This window comes from Nematolebias whitei, chromosome 20, assembly GCF_014905685.2.
Source record: "Nematolebias whitei isolate Nwh7 chromosome 20, NemWhi1, whole genome shotgun sequence".
Taxonomy (NCBI): Eukaryota; Metazoa; Chordata; class Actinopteri; order Cyprinodontiformes; family Rivulidae; genus Nematolebias; species Nematolebias whitei.
In genome coordinates this window covers 24800554-24816444 of record NC_056517.1, presented here as the reverse complement: position 1 = coordinate 24816444, position 15891 = coordinate 24800554, and the positions used below count along the sequence as shown (strand labels likewise).

General features: G+C 38.0%; 1 protein-coding gene across 1 annotated transcript; it reads left to right on the top strand.

The window, feature by feature from the left end:
* The first annotated feature begins 1426 nt into the window (after positions 1-1426).
* nfx1 (nuclear transcription factor, X-box binding 1) lies at positions 1427-13018 on the top strand. The gene is made up of 23 exons (XM_037694462.1): positions 1427-1699; positions 2730-3644; positions 4239-4403; positions 4635-4712; positions 4861-4966; positions 5894-5965; positions 6074-6213; positions 6304-6403; positions 6501-6718; positions 7313-7410; positions 7509-7539; positions 7626-7708; positions 8095-8203; positions 8362-8481; positions 8555-8634; positions 8719-8949; positions 9174-9247; positions 9324-9425; positions 9765-9902; positions 10021-10087; positions 11818-11963; positions 12038-12142; positions 12238-13018. Exons 1-23 carry the CDS (start codon positions 1681-1683, stop codon positions 12311-12313), a joined length of 3273 nt encoding a protein of 1090 aa, XP_037550390.1. The 5' UTR covers positions 1427-1680; the 3' UTR covers positions 12314-13018.
* The last annotated feature ends 2873 nt before the right edge of the window (positions 13019-15891 follow it).

Genomic DNA, 15891 nt, shown 5'->3' with positions numbered 1-15891 from the left:
AACTTGCCAAATTTACTTAATTTACTTTTTCAAGGCCTGCTTTACAACAGTTTAGTCAAATATCTTGTTGGGAATCATCTATTTTCCTCTTTTGGATACAAAAGAGCAAATTATTCAGTTATATCAGTCTAGTATATAACTATTTACTCATATTTAACCAGCTGTTTTCAAAGAATAATCTCAAAGTTTTTATTCACTTTCATTTCCTTTTCAAAACTACATGATGCATACCACAATGTGTCACACAGGAAAATGTGGTTATTATCCAAAATTACAGATGTCTTGGTTTCTGGGCCCTCACTGAACTAGTTCAGATATCTTTAACTGATTATTTTTTCCTGCATTTGTGACCTGGGCAAACAAAACGAATGAGTGTTTTTTTTTTTTAAATATTAAGTTATTGTCAACTTCTCCAACTCAAATGTTTCAAAATGGTATTCAGTTTGTTGAAATTTGCCAGTTTATCACCAGGTCTGATCATACATACACAGATTTAAAAAAATTGAACAACCTGAAACAATTAATCATTTTAGATATCTAAAACAACAAGTGTAGTAAAAAAAATAATAGGAGTATAGATGTGTAAATTGCAAGATTCCCCTCAGACATCTTAATTATAAAATATATTTTATAGATATCTAGATCTGAAACACCATAACAAATAAATTGTACAAATGAAACCCTTTGTAATTTGAGATATATGAAATATGGATTATGAAAATTAGAATGTCATTATGAACACCTGAATCGTTCATTTAGACTAGAAGTACAACGAAGCTTTATATGCTGTGAAATCTAATCGAATAATTATATGGTATATTGACTTGCCTTAAAGCCACTGTGTTGTACAATTCAAACATAAAGCGCCATCCTGTGGGCATGCTTTAGTTTCTTTCTTTCTTTTCTTTAAATTAATTCAGGCAGTTTTAGAACAAAACATAATATAAAAACAACTAATAGTTGGACAATTACACTAATCAAATAACATTAACATTATTTGGATATGTATGATTCTAAAAGAAATTTAGGATTAATTTTGAACCACGTTTCACTACAGGATGTTGAGTAAAGTAAAATGCATCAAACCACTTGCAAACACTGAATAATGCAAACTGAAAGTCTGAAAGATGTAATTCCAAGGAAAAATTCATCTTTAAATGGATAAAAATAACATAAATATTGAAAAGCTGGCTAAATTGTGGGCATATTTCGATAACTATGTTTACCCAAAACTAACTGATCATTATTAACAACATAGTTGTTGGACAAAAGATACAATAATCCATTTTCTTTTTATAATTGTTTGTTTGTTTTCATCTTTCCATCCATTAAAAGAGGTGTTCAAATCATCCATCCATTTATCTTTTACCCGTTTCTTCCTTTTCGGGTCGCAGGCCTTTTAATTTGAAAACTGAGCGGAAGTTCCGGTTGTGACTCAGGCGATATGTACAGTGCTAGCTAACTGTGCTAGCCTTACCTAGCTGTTATTGATCGTGAGTTGAGTCAAAGCAGGAGGAAATTCTTATTGTTTTAAATAATTATCCTTTCAGTTTTACCAACTAGACGACAGGAGAAGTGGAGGACACTGTCCCCGAGTGTCTGCTTGAACTTGTCAGCTCTTCAAAAACAAACGGCTCTCGGTAAACTTGGACGAATCAAGAAGCAGCGGAGTTTAAGTGAATGGCTGAAGGCTTCTCAGGTAAAAAGAAAAAAGAAAGCTGGGTAAACATGTTTATAGTGCCAATTAGCGAAGGTATCGTAAGCTGGTTTTTAATATCAACATTAAATTAGCACTTAAATAGCTATGTTAGCACGTTTACCTCATGCTAATTTCCTTAGCTCACTTCGTTAGCAGGAACTTAAATAAACTGTTTCTTGGATGTTTGTTTAAGGACTCTTAAATCAGACTTTTATCTGATATCACATGTGACGGAGAACTTTGACACCATCATCCACCTGACCTGAAACTGGATATGAAAAGTAGCATGTGACTAGTTAGCTCCAGCAGCTAATGCTAGTGCTGATTAAACTACTTCACAACATTTCACATTAAAGCCACATGTTATTATCATTAATACTATTTTTTTAGGTCGGTGCCTTCATGACAGCTTTACTTGTTTTAACCACAAGTGACTGTGCAATTCAATTGGATTATAATTGGATTGAATTGAAATGAACTGCACTTTATGTTTAATGATATGTAAGCACCAACATAACTGGTTTGTTCCACTTTGGAGTAAGCTGTTAGGAGAAGAATCAGTTTTGTGTTGTGTGTTTCATTGACTGATGAAGCCTTCTGGATGGAAGGTGAAACATTTCAGCACAAAAAAAAAGAAACTGTCCAGATGACCTGACTGAAAATTGTTGGATTTGTAAGTTAATCATCAAATTGGATTTCTTTGTATTTAAACAACTAAAGTATGACTTTATATTTTTTTTCTGCTCATTTTCTATCATTGCCAGACCATTTTCAGAGGATTGATTTTGTTTGTTGTTTAAGCTTTTTAATCCACTATCTGTGAATCATTCAGTCATACTGTACAATGTCCCTAAACTCAAGCGGTGAACCAGTGTTGTATCAAGACGATTTATTAAATAGCCTTTATTAAGTGGGATCCTAAAACATTTATACATAAGTGTTGAATATTTGTTGTTACTGTTTTTGGTTTTAGTCCGTTTTAATTTTAGCCCTTCATTTTTATTAATACTGTCACTATTTCTTTTTGCAGACCCGCCTGAATTCAATCCGGATGTGACAGCACATCAGCATAAATCTAAAAGAGGAGGACACAGACACAACAATGACCGAAACCTGAGTAGTTATAGCTATGATCCCTCTCAACCATATGGAAACCCCCATCAAGGCTTCAAACACCCATTTGGCTATAGTAATTTAAATAATCCAGATTATAACCCTCCTTCCTATCAAAGAGAGGATGCATCCACAAGGAGAGGCCGCGGTAGAGGAAGAAGAGAAGGAAATAGAAATTTAAATGGAAATTTTGGTGGTCCTGGCCCCTCAAGGCAAAAATCTGATGGTGACTTTGGTCAGTATGATGCAAGTAACAGGTATGGACGTGGTTTCCAGGCAAATCCCATGGCTAGACCTGATGGATCCAGCTGGAGGAGAGAAAGCGTTGGCAGAGATGCGGAGCAAACCAACCAGGAGCAGGGTGCTCAGGTTAAAAAAACCAGAAATTCAGGCCGGGAGCAGAGGAGGGGAGAACAGAGTGAAAAAAGTGGTCAAACAAAGGAGAATCAGACAACTGCACCAGGTCAAAGGTCACATACTATCAGAGAAGAAAAAAACTCGGCTTCAGAGAACAATGAGAGAATTCCACAGAGTAAATCCGGTGTCAAACCTCAACACTATGATCACCAGAAAAAACACAACGATGTGAAGCGACGGCAAGGACCAATCAAACCACCTAAACCTTCTCAAGACGAGGTGAGGTCAGATAGCGGCACTGCTTACCAGGGTGGTTCTGACTGGATCCGATCATCTCAGGAACCTGGCTGCCAGCCTGAAAGAGGCTCAGGAGCACACAAACCTTTTCAGAGCAGAGGGAGGAGAACAAGCCATTTGAACAAGCCGGGTCTGTGGAGCTCAGAGAAGATGCCCAAGAGCAAAGAGACACAGACAGGTTAGTGTCATTTCTGCATACTAATGTGCGGAAGACAAAGAATAGATGTCATAAACCCACTCGCTGCTCTCATGTCACATTTTATGTTTTACAGTGGGTCAGAACCCATATTAGATCAGTACTTCAAGTAAACCTAGAGGTATATATGAAGTTACATCAGAATGGTACTGGGGTGGTGCTATTTATTGAAATGTTTTAATTCACATCTCACTATTACCGGGTACATATAATTTATTGCAATGTATAAAATGCAGATTATAGTTTTTTTTTTTATTAATATTTTGTCAAAAAATAATCAGACAAACTTGCATGGAAACTATCCATTTTGGTCTTTAGCTCACTTGTTTTGTCTGATTCATTATCACAAAAGGTTAAATATATATTTTTACATTTAAAAGGCTTGAACCAAATGGGGTTGTATTATGATGGGAAAATAATTACAGAAACGATGATTTATTTATCAAAACCTTTTTTGTTACAAAGTTTTATTGTTGTGGCTCTACATGATTATCTCTCAACCAGAACGAGTTGTTCTGTTTAAAGACGTTTGTTTGTCAGCTGTGTTCTGAACCTCTGCCCTCTTTGACTCCACAGGATGTTTGATCGAACAGCTGTCCGAGGAGAAATACGAGTGCATGGTGTGCTGCGACGTGGTTCGGGTCATGGCCCCAGTGTGGAGCTGCCTGAGCTGCTTCCACGTCTTCCACTTGAACTGCATCAAGAAATGGGCTCGATCCCCGGCGGCTTCACAGGCGGATGGTACGTCCGTTTAGCCCCATGTTGACATTTCATCCCTTGTGAGCTGCTTGGTATTGTGTTTGGGGAAAAATAATAAAAAATACTAGAGAATAATATGTTTTGTTCAGAGGCGGTTCCTGTTCCTGAGTTCTCCTGATTCACTGCTAACCAAGTGGATTTGCTTTAATCATTAGATCAATTTTATTTGTAAAAACTGGACAAAAGTTGAATCTGTGGTTTTGTTTTTTCCAGATTCAGCTGAAGGTTGGCGTTGTCCAGCCTGCCAGAATGTTTCCCTGAAACAGCCGACCACCTACACCTGCTTCTGTGGTGAGCGTTGGTTCGATTGGTCCATAAAGACATGGCTCTTTTCCTTCAGCACGTCTTCTAAAAGCAGCAGTGTGTTTTCAGGTCACAGATCTAAACTGTTTTGTATAAAACAGACGTTTGTTTTTTTTATGCTGTTTTCGATTGGCAGGTAAAGTGACGAATCCTGAGTGGCAGCGCAGTGAGATCCCCCACAGCTGTGGGGACATGTGTGGGAAGAAGAGGAGTGGAGTGGATTGCAACCACCCCTGTAACATGTGAGCTGTGAAACATTTATACCTCAGGAATAAATGTAACGCTGCTAAAAGACAAAGTCCACCAACTATTGATGAAAGATTTTCAGATAAGATGCTGAAAACACCACCATTTTACCAATGTAGTTATTTTCACTGTTGTTGTTTTTTAAATTATTATTAAAACTACCTGCCCTGTGATGGTCTGACATTATTCTGCATTGTCATTATTTGGCCTGCTACCAAATGCAGATGCCATAAAGGGGGATGAAAATGGTTTAACACTTCAACTTGGATTATTTTTAATGTCAAATTTATTCATGACATTTACTCTCTAACACTTAACACAATGACAACACTCGGAACAGTGCAAATTTGTAAATGTTCACAAATCTAAACTCAGCCTGTTCACAAGCTACAAGTGAAAAGTGCATTAGTAGTAGTGCATTAATATATATATCCTTGACATTTTCTTAAATTAAAAATTAACTTAAAACAAGCCTTTCATATTGATGATTTGTTTTGATGGAATGGCCGATGTCCGATATTTAACTTTATCGCTAATATCGACCGATACCATGCTGATAATATTGCGCATCCTTGCTTCTTAGATACTTTAATGTGTCTCATTTATATCTGTAAACCAATTAAGTTATTTTTTTTTCCTTGAATCAAAATACATCAACTCTCATTTGTCATTTTGATTTTACTTGTCTAAAAACCATCCTAGCCAAGTTCTTATTAAGTTTGGTTAGTTTCCTGACAGTAAATGAGTCTTCACGATGAAAATTTATTTTGGAAATAAAACAAAAATACCAGTAAATTGCAACTTTATTGTAAATGTAGGCTAGATACTTCCATAAATGTAACATGTATTGTTGAACATGTCCACATATAAAGAACCAGGGCATTGGCTTTTGTTTTCATGTCGACTCTTCTGTGTCTCCTCAGCTTGTGTCACCCTGGACCTTGCCCTCAGTGTCCTGCCTTTGTAACCAGATCCTGCGTCTGTGGAAAGACGAGGTCATTTCGATGCGACTCAGCCTTTTTATTGTTGCACCTTCCCGTGTTTGATCTTGCCACAGCGTGCTTGTTGTTTTGGGTTTGATACGTTTATTGTTTCATTGTTAGCCAACCGATGCGCTGCGGCCAGGCTTCAGCGCTCCGGTGTAACGACGAGTGCAGAGCTTTACTCAACTGTGGTGATCACACCTGCACGCAGGTGTGCCACAGCGGGACGTGTCAGCCCTGCCAGCTGCAAGTTCAGCAGGGTGAGCTTCACCGGGCTGTAAAAATATTGAGTAAATAACTGAAATTTATGGCCTGATGTTTTAAAATGATTATTTTCTGTGTGGATGTAGTTTGTTACTGTGGAGTCACGACTCGTACAGTCCCGTGTGGCACAGATAAAAAGGCATTTGATGGTTCAGGACATTTCTCTTGTCAAAAAAGTTGCTCAAAGTAAGTGACTCTACATCACTAAAAACATTTCTGTTGCCAGAATACACAGGCTTTTACTTAAATAAGTCTGTTCCTTTCATCACCGTTTTCTGTTCAGGATGCTGAGTTGTGAAGCTCACCGATGCCAGCAGGCGTGCCACTCGGGGCCGTGTCAGCCGTGCCCCCGCTCACCGAGCCTGGTGAAGACGTGTCCTTGCAGTCAGACCCCGCTGACCAAACTCCTGGAGCTGGGCTACTCTGAACGACGTAGCTGCACCGATCCGATTCCCTCTTGTGGGAAGACGTGTAACAAGCCCCTACCTTGTGGTTCCAATGGTGAGGAGAAACGTTGTCACCGCATTTTGTGGTCTTTAAAGAATGTTTGTGAATTTCAACCTGAAACGTTTAATACCCCCAAAAAAACTGAGGCTCAAATTTCACAAAGCTATTCCAAAGATTAGGAATGCAAACAAATCTTGGCAGTTAAAGCTGTCGAAATACGTAGTAGTCCTTGAAGTTTTCCAACGATTTCTTTTTGTAAAATATACCGTGTGAAGTGAAATATTAAACGGCTTGTGAGAATTTAAAGGTTAAATTGTTTGGAATCTCACCTTTTGATGCACCGTGAATGCCTTAGGTTTTTGGTTTTTGCAGATGTAAAGTGCAACTTATTTTTATACAACTGACTACACTGTGATGAATCTGACGTTTTCCTCCGTTAGTCATCAGAGATCCCTAAATTAACTTTTAACATCCTATATTTCATTCACGTTTTTTGACTGGGATCTATTTTCAGATAACTGTTCTCATGTCTTCCTGGTGGTCTATTGTGTTTGTGTTTTTACTGTAAACAGGATGTGCATTATCTTCAGCCCACTTGTGTTGTTTTTTAAGAGTTTGTAATGAGATAATGAGCCTCTGTTATTTTAGACACCATCCATTTGTGCCAGAAGTTATGCCACGAGGGCAGCTGCGGACCGTGTTCTTTGACCTCCACTATCAGGTGTCGTTGTGGCTCCAAGACTAAGGTGGGCAGCATTATCAGCAGGGTGTTTAATTTTTTTTTTTTTTTTTAGTTTTACATCAAATATATTTTAAAAAATCAATTTGTTTTGTTCTTTTTTAGGAAGTACCATGTGCTAAAATCCAAAAAGAAGGTAAAATTTTAATAACTAAATATGAAATGATGCAATTAAACCTCATACCCGAGTTGTCTTATTTTTCATCTGTTCTCTTGATTCAGAAGAGCTCGTGTTCACATGTGAGAAACGTTGCAACAAGAAGCGCTCCTGTGGTCGACACAAGTGTGGAGAACTTTGTTGTATTGTGAGTACAAACAAAATCTGACTCAAAGTTGTGCCATCAGTTTATTATATAAGCTCATACTAAACCGCTGAGTGTAGTATCAGTTGTATCATCAATATGCTGAATGTTTAGCTGGTATAGTTTAATAAATTATACTTCTTCCAGTTATCTAACTGTTAACAATGGTGTACCACAGGGTTCAGTCTTAGGACCCACCCTCTTCACAATCTACATAAGTAAATTATTTTTAAAAATAAGTAAATTATTATTTTTTTAAAAGTCAACAACATAAAGCATCATGTTTTTCCCTCTAAAATTTCATCTGTTCAGTTTGTAGCACACATTATAAAATGTTTATTTTTAGGCACAATTTGAGTTTTTATTTTTTTATTATTTTTTTTCTCCAGAACGTGGAGCACAAGTGCTCCCTGATCTGTGGCTACAAGCTGAACTGTGGCCTCCACCGCTGCCAGGAGCCTTGTCACCGTGGAAACTGTGAACCCTGCTGGCAGTCCAGTAAGTCCTGCACTCGTTTATTTATAAGCTCAGACTCAAAAGCAGCATAAAGCCACACAGTCCTGGAAAACCGTCTAATTTGAAGTTTTTATATAATCTTTTGTTTCTTGCCTTTGTGGTGTTGTCACTGAGTGTGTCACGGCTCCCCCTGTTGGCAGGTTTTGATGAGCTGACATGTCACTGTGGGCTCACAGTGTTGTACCCACCTATCCCTTGTGGCACGAAACCACCCGAGTGCAAAAACATGTGTACAAGAAGACACGAGTGTGACCATCCAGGTAACGTACAACAATAACCACGAACTCTGCAGCTTTTCACGGTAACTTTAAATGTTATTTTCTTCTGATTTAGTGTTTCACAACTGCCACAGCGAGGACAAATGTCCACCATGCACCTACCTCGTTCAGAAGTGGTGCATGGGTAAGCATGAGGTAATGCCCTACAGTCATAACTGCATGACTTGTTTTATTTATTCAAGAAAAAATTAAGTTACGCTAGTTTCTTTTAATTCGCAGCAACGCAGCAACATCCCATGTCATCTGCAAGACATTTCCTGTGGTCTGACATGTAATAAGCTGCTGCCTTGTGAAATGCACCGCTGCAAACGGCTCTGCCACCGGGCGGAGTGTCTGCCTGATGGAGGCTGCCAGCAGCCCTGCACGCTGCCTCGTCCAGACTGCGGCCACCCGTGTTCAGCTACTTGTCACAAAGGCAGCAGCTGCCCACGCACCACCTGCACTGCAAAGGTACAGCACACATTGTAAAAAAAAAAAAAAAAAGTCCAGCTCTGTGTTTTTATTTACAGCTGAACAGACACTGATAACGTCTTATCATAAAGCTGTCGCTTTAATAATTGTTTGACTCGGATAAAATAACAATGAAACCTCTCACAGCTGCTCAGGATCTAGGATCACGGCCAAAGGATAGGATCTCTCACCAGTTTGTGTTGTGTTTTGTTTTTTGTTCACAGGTAGCTCTGCAGTGCAGCTGCGGTCGAAAAAAGGAAACAGTTGCTTGCGCTGAAGCTGCCAGTTCATATCAGAGGTGGGTTCTGCTCACCGCATGTTCAGGTTTGGCATTTCCAAAACATTTCAGTTAAGATATCCCTTTTGGCCTCCAGGTATGCAGCCATTGCCATGGCCAGTAAACTGTCAGACATGCAGCTTGGTGACTCTATGGAGATCAGCCCACTCCTCACCAAGAAGGAGCTAAAACAGACCAGGTAGAGAAAAACATGTAGTTATTATAAGTTTAAGCAAAAGTTTAAAAAAATCCGGCTTTTAGATGTTTGATGAAAATATTGTGTGAATATTCAAGCAACACTTGCAGCGATCGTGATAAACTCCAGGAGGCTATTCTTATTAGTGATTAGTAATAAAATATTTAAATGTTGCTTTTCTCCTTTTTACTATGAAACATCTCACTTGGATCAAGTCTTTATTGTTGCAATGTGACTCTCAGAGCTGAGTTTGGGCCCTTTTTTTGTCATATTTGTTTTAAGAAGAAATAAATGATTTTTTTGTGTTCATCCTAAAAGTATATATGGTTTATTTGTTTTCAGGCTTGAATGTGATCAAGATTGTGCCACTTTGGAAAGAAACCGGCGTTTAGCGGAGGCATTGGAGATAGACTCTTCTTCTGATCCTTTCAACGTTCGTACAAACTCTGTGTACAGCGACAGCCTCAAAGAAGATGCCAGGTTTGATACCGATTCCTCTTTTTATAAACGTCTTACTATCCTTAGCTTCATTGTTCAGATTAACTTAGAGCTCATAAAAACAAGTGGGCAAAATTGTAAATTTACTGCATTTTTTCAGAAAAGACCTGAAGTTTGTCGCAGATGTAGAAGAAGAGATGAAAAATATTGTTGAGCTTGCCAATAAGGTAATGCAATTTATTGAAAATGCTTTTTCTCTTGTGTTGGGAAACGTCAGCCCTTTGGTGACGTGACACTCTTAAGCAACAAATATTAAGGCAACACAAATCTGAAAGTTTCATATTGACCTAAACTTGTGCAGTGACAAATTAATAGGGTAACTTTAGCACTTCACAAACCGACTTGGTTGTTAAAATAATAACTTCTAGCTGAAACAACAAAGAACTAAAATTCTGCAGCAACCCCTTGATTGACAGGAAAGACTTGAGGCTAAATGTCTTTAATGCATTTGCCTTAATTCTACATTTATGAGAGTTTATATAATGTTATATACATATGTATGTTTATTTTAATAACTTGATTGTTTGAGAGAATTAGTCACCAACATGTTGTTTAAACCAGTGGATCCCAACCGTGGTCCTTGAGGAACACCATCCTACATGGTTTAGTTGTTTCCCTGCTCCAACACACCTCATTCAGTCATTTAATTACTTACACGAGTTCTTCAGAAACCTGTTAATCACCCATTCATTCAAAGCAGGTGTGTCAAAGCAGGGAAACGACTACAACATGCACAACGGTGTTCCTCAAGGACCATGGTTGGGAACCACTGGTTTAAATAATTGAACTATAATTTAGTTTCAGCATAAAGATTTGTTGTTGCAGTGTAAATAACGTGCATTTTGCCTAAAGGTAATTATTTGTATCTAAGCCATATCAAAAAGTTTGTGTTGTCGTTTGTTTTTCTAAAATTTACATGAAACGGTGTCTATTTGGACGAAATATACTCCGTTAGGCTGTTTATAGCTGCAGCTTTGACATTTGTAAGTGTTTCTCACGTTTCACGTCGAGTGTTTCATTTTTATTTGAGCTCGGTCTTTCGTCCATGAGCCTCCACGTTTTAACCAATTTTAGCTGTTGCAGATTCCCGACAAAACAACAAATCCTCTCTGGACTCAAACAACAGAACACTGGTTCAAAGAATATAGTATTTTTTTTTTATATATGGACTAAAATTGCCAAGATAACTTTTATTTGATTTGTGCCCAAATCTCCTGTCAATTAATTCTCAAAAAGCAGTTCTGCCTTATAGTTATTGAAAATATTTGCTACGTACCGTCTTGTCTTATTTTTTTTTGTATCATTTCTTTATTTTACACAAACGATGTTCTTTGATCAGAATCCGTTTCATTCTGCTACTTTAAGCCGAGAAGAGTGACACAGTTTCATGTCTGCTGTTGTTTCCATTCTGCTGCAGACGGAAACATCAAGCGTACCCGCTGACCCTGAGTTTAGAAGGCAGGCCATCTGTACATTATGTTTCATCAATAATATACAGATGTTGCAGCATAACAGACTCTGTAGCACAGAGATATTCGACTAAAGTGCTCAGGGGGCCACAGTTACAGAAAGCCAAGAGCTCAGGGGCCGGACATCCTGCAGTTATTGTCATTAATATGTTTTGTTTTATGGTTTAAAGTCAAGTTTTATTTAAAAATGAACCCATTGGTGAGCTGAACTGAGCTCACAGATTTGGCCCCTGGGCTGCCAGTTGAATAGACCTGCTGTAGCATCAATTTAACACCTGTCTGTTCATAGTCACAAGAGTACAAATACACCATAATCTGTTAAAAAGATTAAATATCGTTATTCACAGATGCTAAAATGTAACATGGAAAAAATGTCCAGCCTTTTTGTCATTGGCTTTTATCTTGCCAATTATACCGTATATCTGCAGGGGAAACAGCCAAAGAAGAGCCACTGCTTCCCGCCGATGAACCGAGAGCACCGGAAGATCGTCCACGAGCTGGCGGAGGTCTACGGCGTGGAGAGCGTGAGCTACGACAGCGAGCCCAAACGCAACGTGGTCATCACAGCCCACAAGTACGACCGTTTCCAGAGATAAGAGCGTCTGTACGGTGCCGACTGTGGTTTTGAGGATGTGTCTGTGTTGCCAGGGGGAAGTCTTCCTGTCCAAACTCAACCCTGGCATCAGTGATAGAGCGGGAGACGACTGTGAGGGCGCCGCCTCCCATCGCTCATATCAAACAGACCAGCAGCAAGTGAGTCTTCCTCTGTGGTTAGACTGTTCTAAATATGTTTGAAGGAGGTTTGAACATTGTGAAATATTGTTATTCTTTCTTTTTCATTCTCTTAGGGCTGCGAGCGGAAGCACCTGGTCAAAGATGGTTAAGGAGGATCCTGTGATCGATTATTTTGATGTTCAGGACTGAAATGAGACTAAAACAGAAAGAGCTGTCTATAAACTTCAGTTTAAATCTGCTAAAAAATACTAAAAACTATTCTAGACCTGTTCTGTTGATCAAAAATGCATTGATTTATTTGGATTTGTAATCAAATTGTTAAAAAAATTACAAAAATGTGATTGAATATTTTATTTTTTGTCACAATATGAGAAGGAATCCCATGAAAATCTCTAGTTAAGTCTTTAATGAGCTGTAAATGTTCATGTTTATTGAGTAACTTAAAAAAAAACATAAGACTCAGATTAAAAACGGTAGAAGACATATTTGATATGATGTTCCTGAACAGTATTCAGGGCTGTACTTTCAACCATCAATGACGTTTTGTTCTTTCTGCTGGTGCTGAGCCAGGCCTCCTGTTATAAACCCGTGTTGATGGAGCCAGTGGGCTGCGCTGCGCAGAGAAAGCCATGTGAGCGAACGCAGCAGTGACCCACTTAGTGCTCTGCACTTTCCTGAGAACTTCCTGAGTAAAAGCAGAAATGATCAGGTCTGAATGGGACAGACTTTCTTTTAGGACCTTGTGAGGTTTTGAGAGCTAAGATGCTGACTCGGACTCGTGTGAACAGGAGACGCCCCACAAGTAGACACGTGCAGGTTTGATTCAGTCAGCTCAGGTGAAGTCATCCTATTTAAACATACATGTCCACATGCAAATAAACCTAATAAAACCAACAAGGAACTCACATGTGTTTGTGTGATTATTTAATGTTTAAAGTCTGATGGGACGCAAACTCTTAATGATTAACAGCCTATTGTTCGAGTTGTTTTGATCGGTTTTAGGACGAGTAATACTTAACAATAAAACTGTGTAACAGCTTTCTGGTCAGAGAGAGGTGGAAGACGACATAAACTCTTAATCTTGTTTCTGGACATTCATAAAAAGTGATGAAGAAGAACCGTTTGCAGCAAGAAATGGACCACACTTATTTAGATGTGACCTGTCAATAAATCTGTATGAGCATCACTTTGACGGATGTATTTGTAAAGGTTTATGGGTGGCGATTGAAGTCTAAAATTTTTAAAGGAAGCTACGTAAATCTCAAGTGATTGGATTATGAGTCCAAAACAAGAATCAAGATCAAAAACCAGAAAAAAAAAACAAATTGAAAGCAAAGTTTTTCATTTATTTTAAGATGATGTGATCATTTCAAGATAGAATCTCATTTCTACAACTAAATGTGTCCCTTTTTTTGTGGCAGAAAGTAACTAAAAATAATTCAGTTGTTCGGTGACATTGTAAAGAGAAATGCACATACTGACATACTGTTTTAGAAATGATTAGTTTAATAACTTTAAGACCATAAACATTGGCTGATCCTTACTATTGCTTAACTATGGTATACACAGACACAAATATATTATTGTGTGAATGCTTATGAAGCATCCATTTTTCTTCCGTATGTTTTTCGGTGTGATTCTCGTCCCGCAGTTTTCAAGCTGTTTCAACTAATCTTGTATCAAAACGTTCAGCTCTTTCAGAACCATCCTATGACTTTTGGTACTGGTGCAACTTGCAAGTTTCACCATTTTCTACTATATCTGTTTTTATGCTTAGGATTTTTCAGCTAATTCCACATTTTTTGCACTCCAACTTTTTTCAGCCTAATTCAGCAAAAATGTGCTCTCTCTCCACTTCCTTCTTGTAATTTCAGCTTCTTTCTGCTTTTTAGCTACTTTTCAGCTGTTTTTTTTTTTCTCATTTCTGCTTTTTTTCAGATAATTTATTTTTAATTTCTGCTTCGTTCAGCCTAATTGGGAAAACATGTTCTTTCTGCTTTATGATGCTAATTTAAGCTTGTTCTGCCTCTTCAGCTACCTTATTAGAAAATTGCTAATTTGAGCTGTTCAGGTAAATTCAACAGTTTCTTGGCAATTCCAGCTACTTTCAGCATAATTTACTTCATTCTGCTAATTTCATCTTTTTATGCTCCTTTCAGCTAGTTTCAGCTTTTTCTGCTATTTCAGCTACTATTTAGCTGTTTTTAGACAAATTTTAGCCTTTTCAGCTAATTTTCCTTTTTTTGTTGTTGTTAGCTCATTTCAGCTCTTTTCACTTCTCATAAGTTAAGCTTCTTTCTGCTTTGTTGGCTACTTTTTATATGGATTTGTGTGTGTGTGTTAATTTGAGCTTTTCTTTAGCTGAAATCCTATTTTTGTGCTCATTTCTGCTGATTTAAATTTAATTCAGCAAATGTGTGTTCTTTCTGCTTTCTTCTGCTAATTTAGGCGTATTCTATTATTTCAGCTACATTTCACCATTTTTTTTTAGCTAATTTCAGCTGTTTTTCAGCTAGTTCATCTGCAAGAAGCAGTCACACTGCATTTTCGCAGGAAATGCAATTTCTCTTGTTATAACTATTTAGCTCCAACTCATAATTCTTCCATCAAGCAGGGGTGTCAAACTCACTTACAAAAGGGGGCCAAAATTACACCTTTTCTCAAATTAAAGGCCATTTTCAGAATCTACATTAGCTCAAGTTAAGTACCCAACATCTTGGTTGCAGATTCCTCAACAAAAGTTTGATTGGTCTCATTTGACGTTCTCTGTTGCATTTTTGACATAATGAAAGATTACTGAAAAGATAAGTGATAAAAGTATTTTACATTTAAAATATCATCTTGGGGGGCAGATAAGATGTCGACGAGGCCACATTTGGCCCCTGAGCCTTGAGTTTGACACATGCATCAAGGGATTCTTACTATTACTTATTATTATTACTATTACTTACTACTACTTAAAGATCTGAAGCTCTCGACCTTGGCCTCTCTAAGTGGCTTTAAGAATCTGTTGGACTCCTGGCAGGGACCAATGCAGACATGTTCCTGTTTTTAGTTTTCTACATTCGCCTTATGATCTAGCTGTTTTTTGTTACTTTTTTTTTTTAGCCATCCTATTTGTTAAAAAAAAAATCTATGACTTTTTATAACCGTTTATTGTTGTCGCTGTTGTCCATTGTTATCATCATTCTTTGTTGAAATCAGGTCTCTTGTAAATGAGTCCTCGAGGCTCAATGGGATTTACCTGTCTAAATAAAGGTTGAATGAATGACCAAATGAAGTACCAAAAGTCATTGCAGGATTGTCCTGAAATAGCTGAACGTTTTGATATGAAATAGCACAAAAACTGTGGAACGAGAAAGATGCTGAAAAACATACGGAAGAAAAATGGATCACAACAGCGTGAATGCCTCATAAACATTCATACAACTAAAGTACAACCCTTTCACACAAACCACAAAATATCCATCCATCCATTATCTAAATATTCTGGAGAAAAATGTGAAAAGGGGATGAAAAGTAGGATTTTGGTGCTAAGGTTGCACTCTTGTGTTGCAGAGATCTTTTTGTTTTTAAACCATTTATATAATTAAATCATTTTTTGCGGTGCTAATATAACCTGAGGTAAACATGTCACCCTACTTTAATAAAAGAAGGGGGCAGATTAATGAGCGAGCAGCCCCTCCGACACGCTCTCTCAGGGAAAGTAATTTGTGGACACTCCCTAACCAGTCTCCAGTCCTCCAGCAGAGACCGCGCCTGCGCCC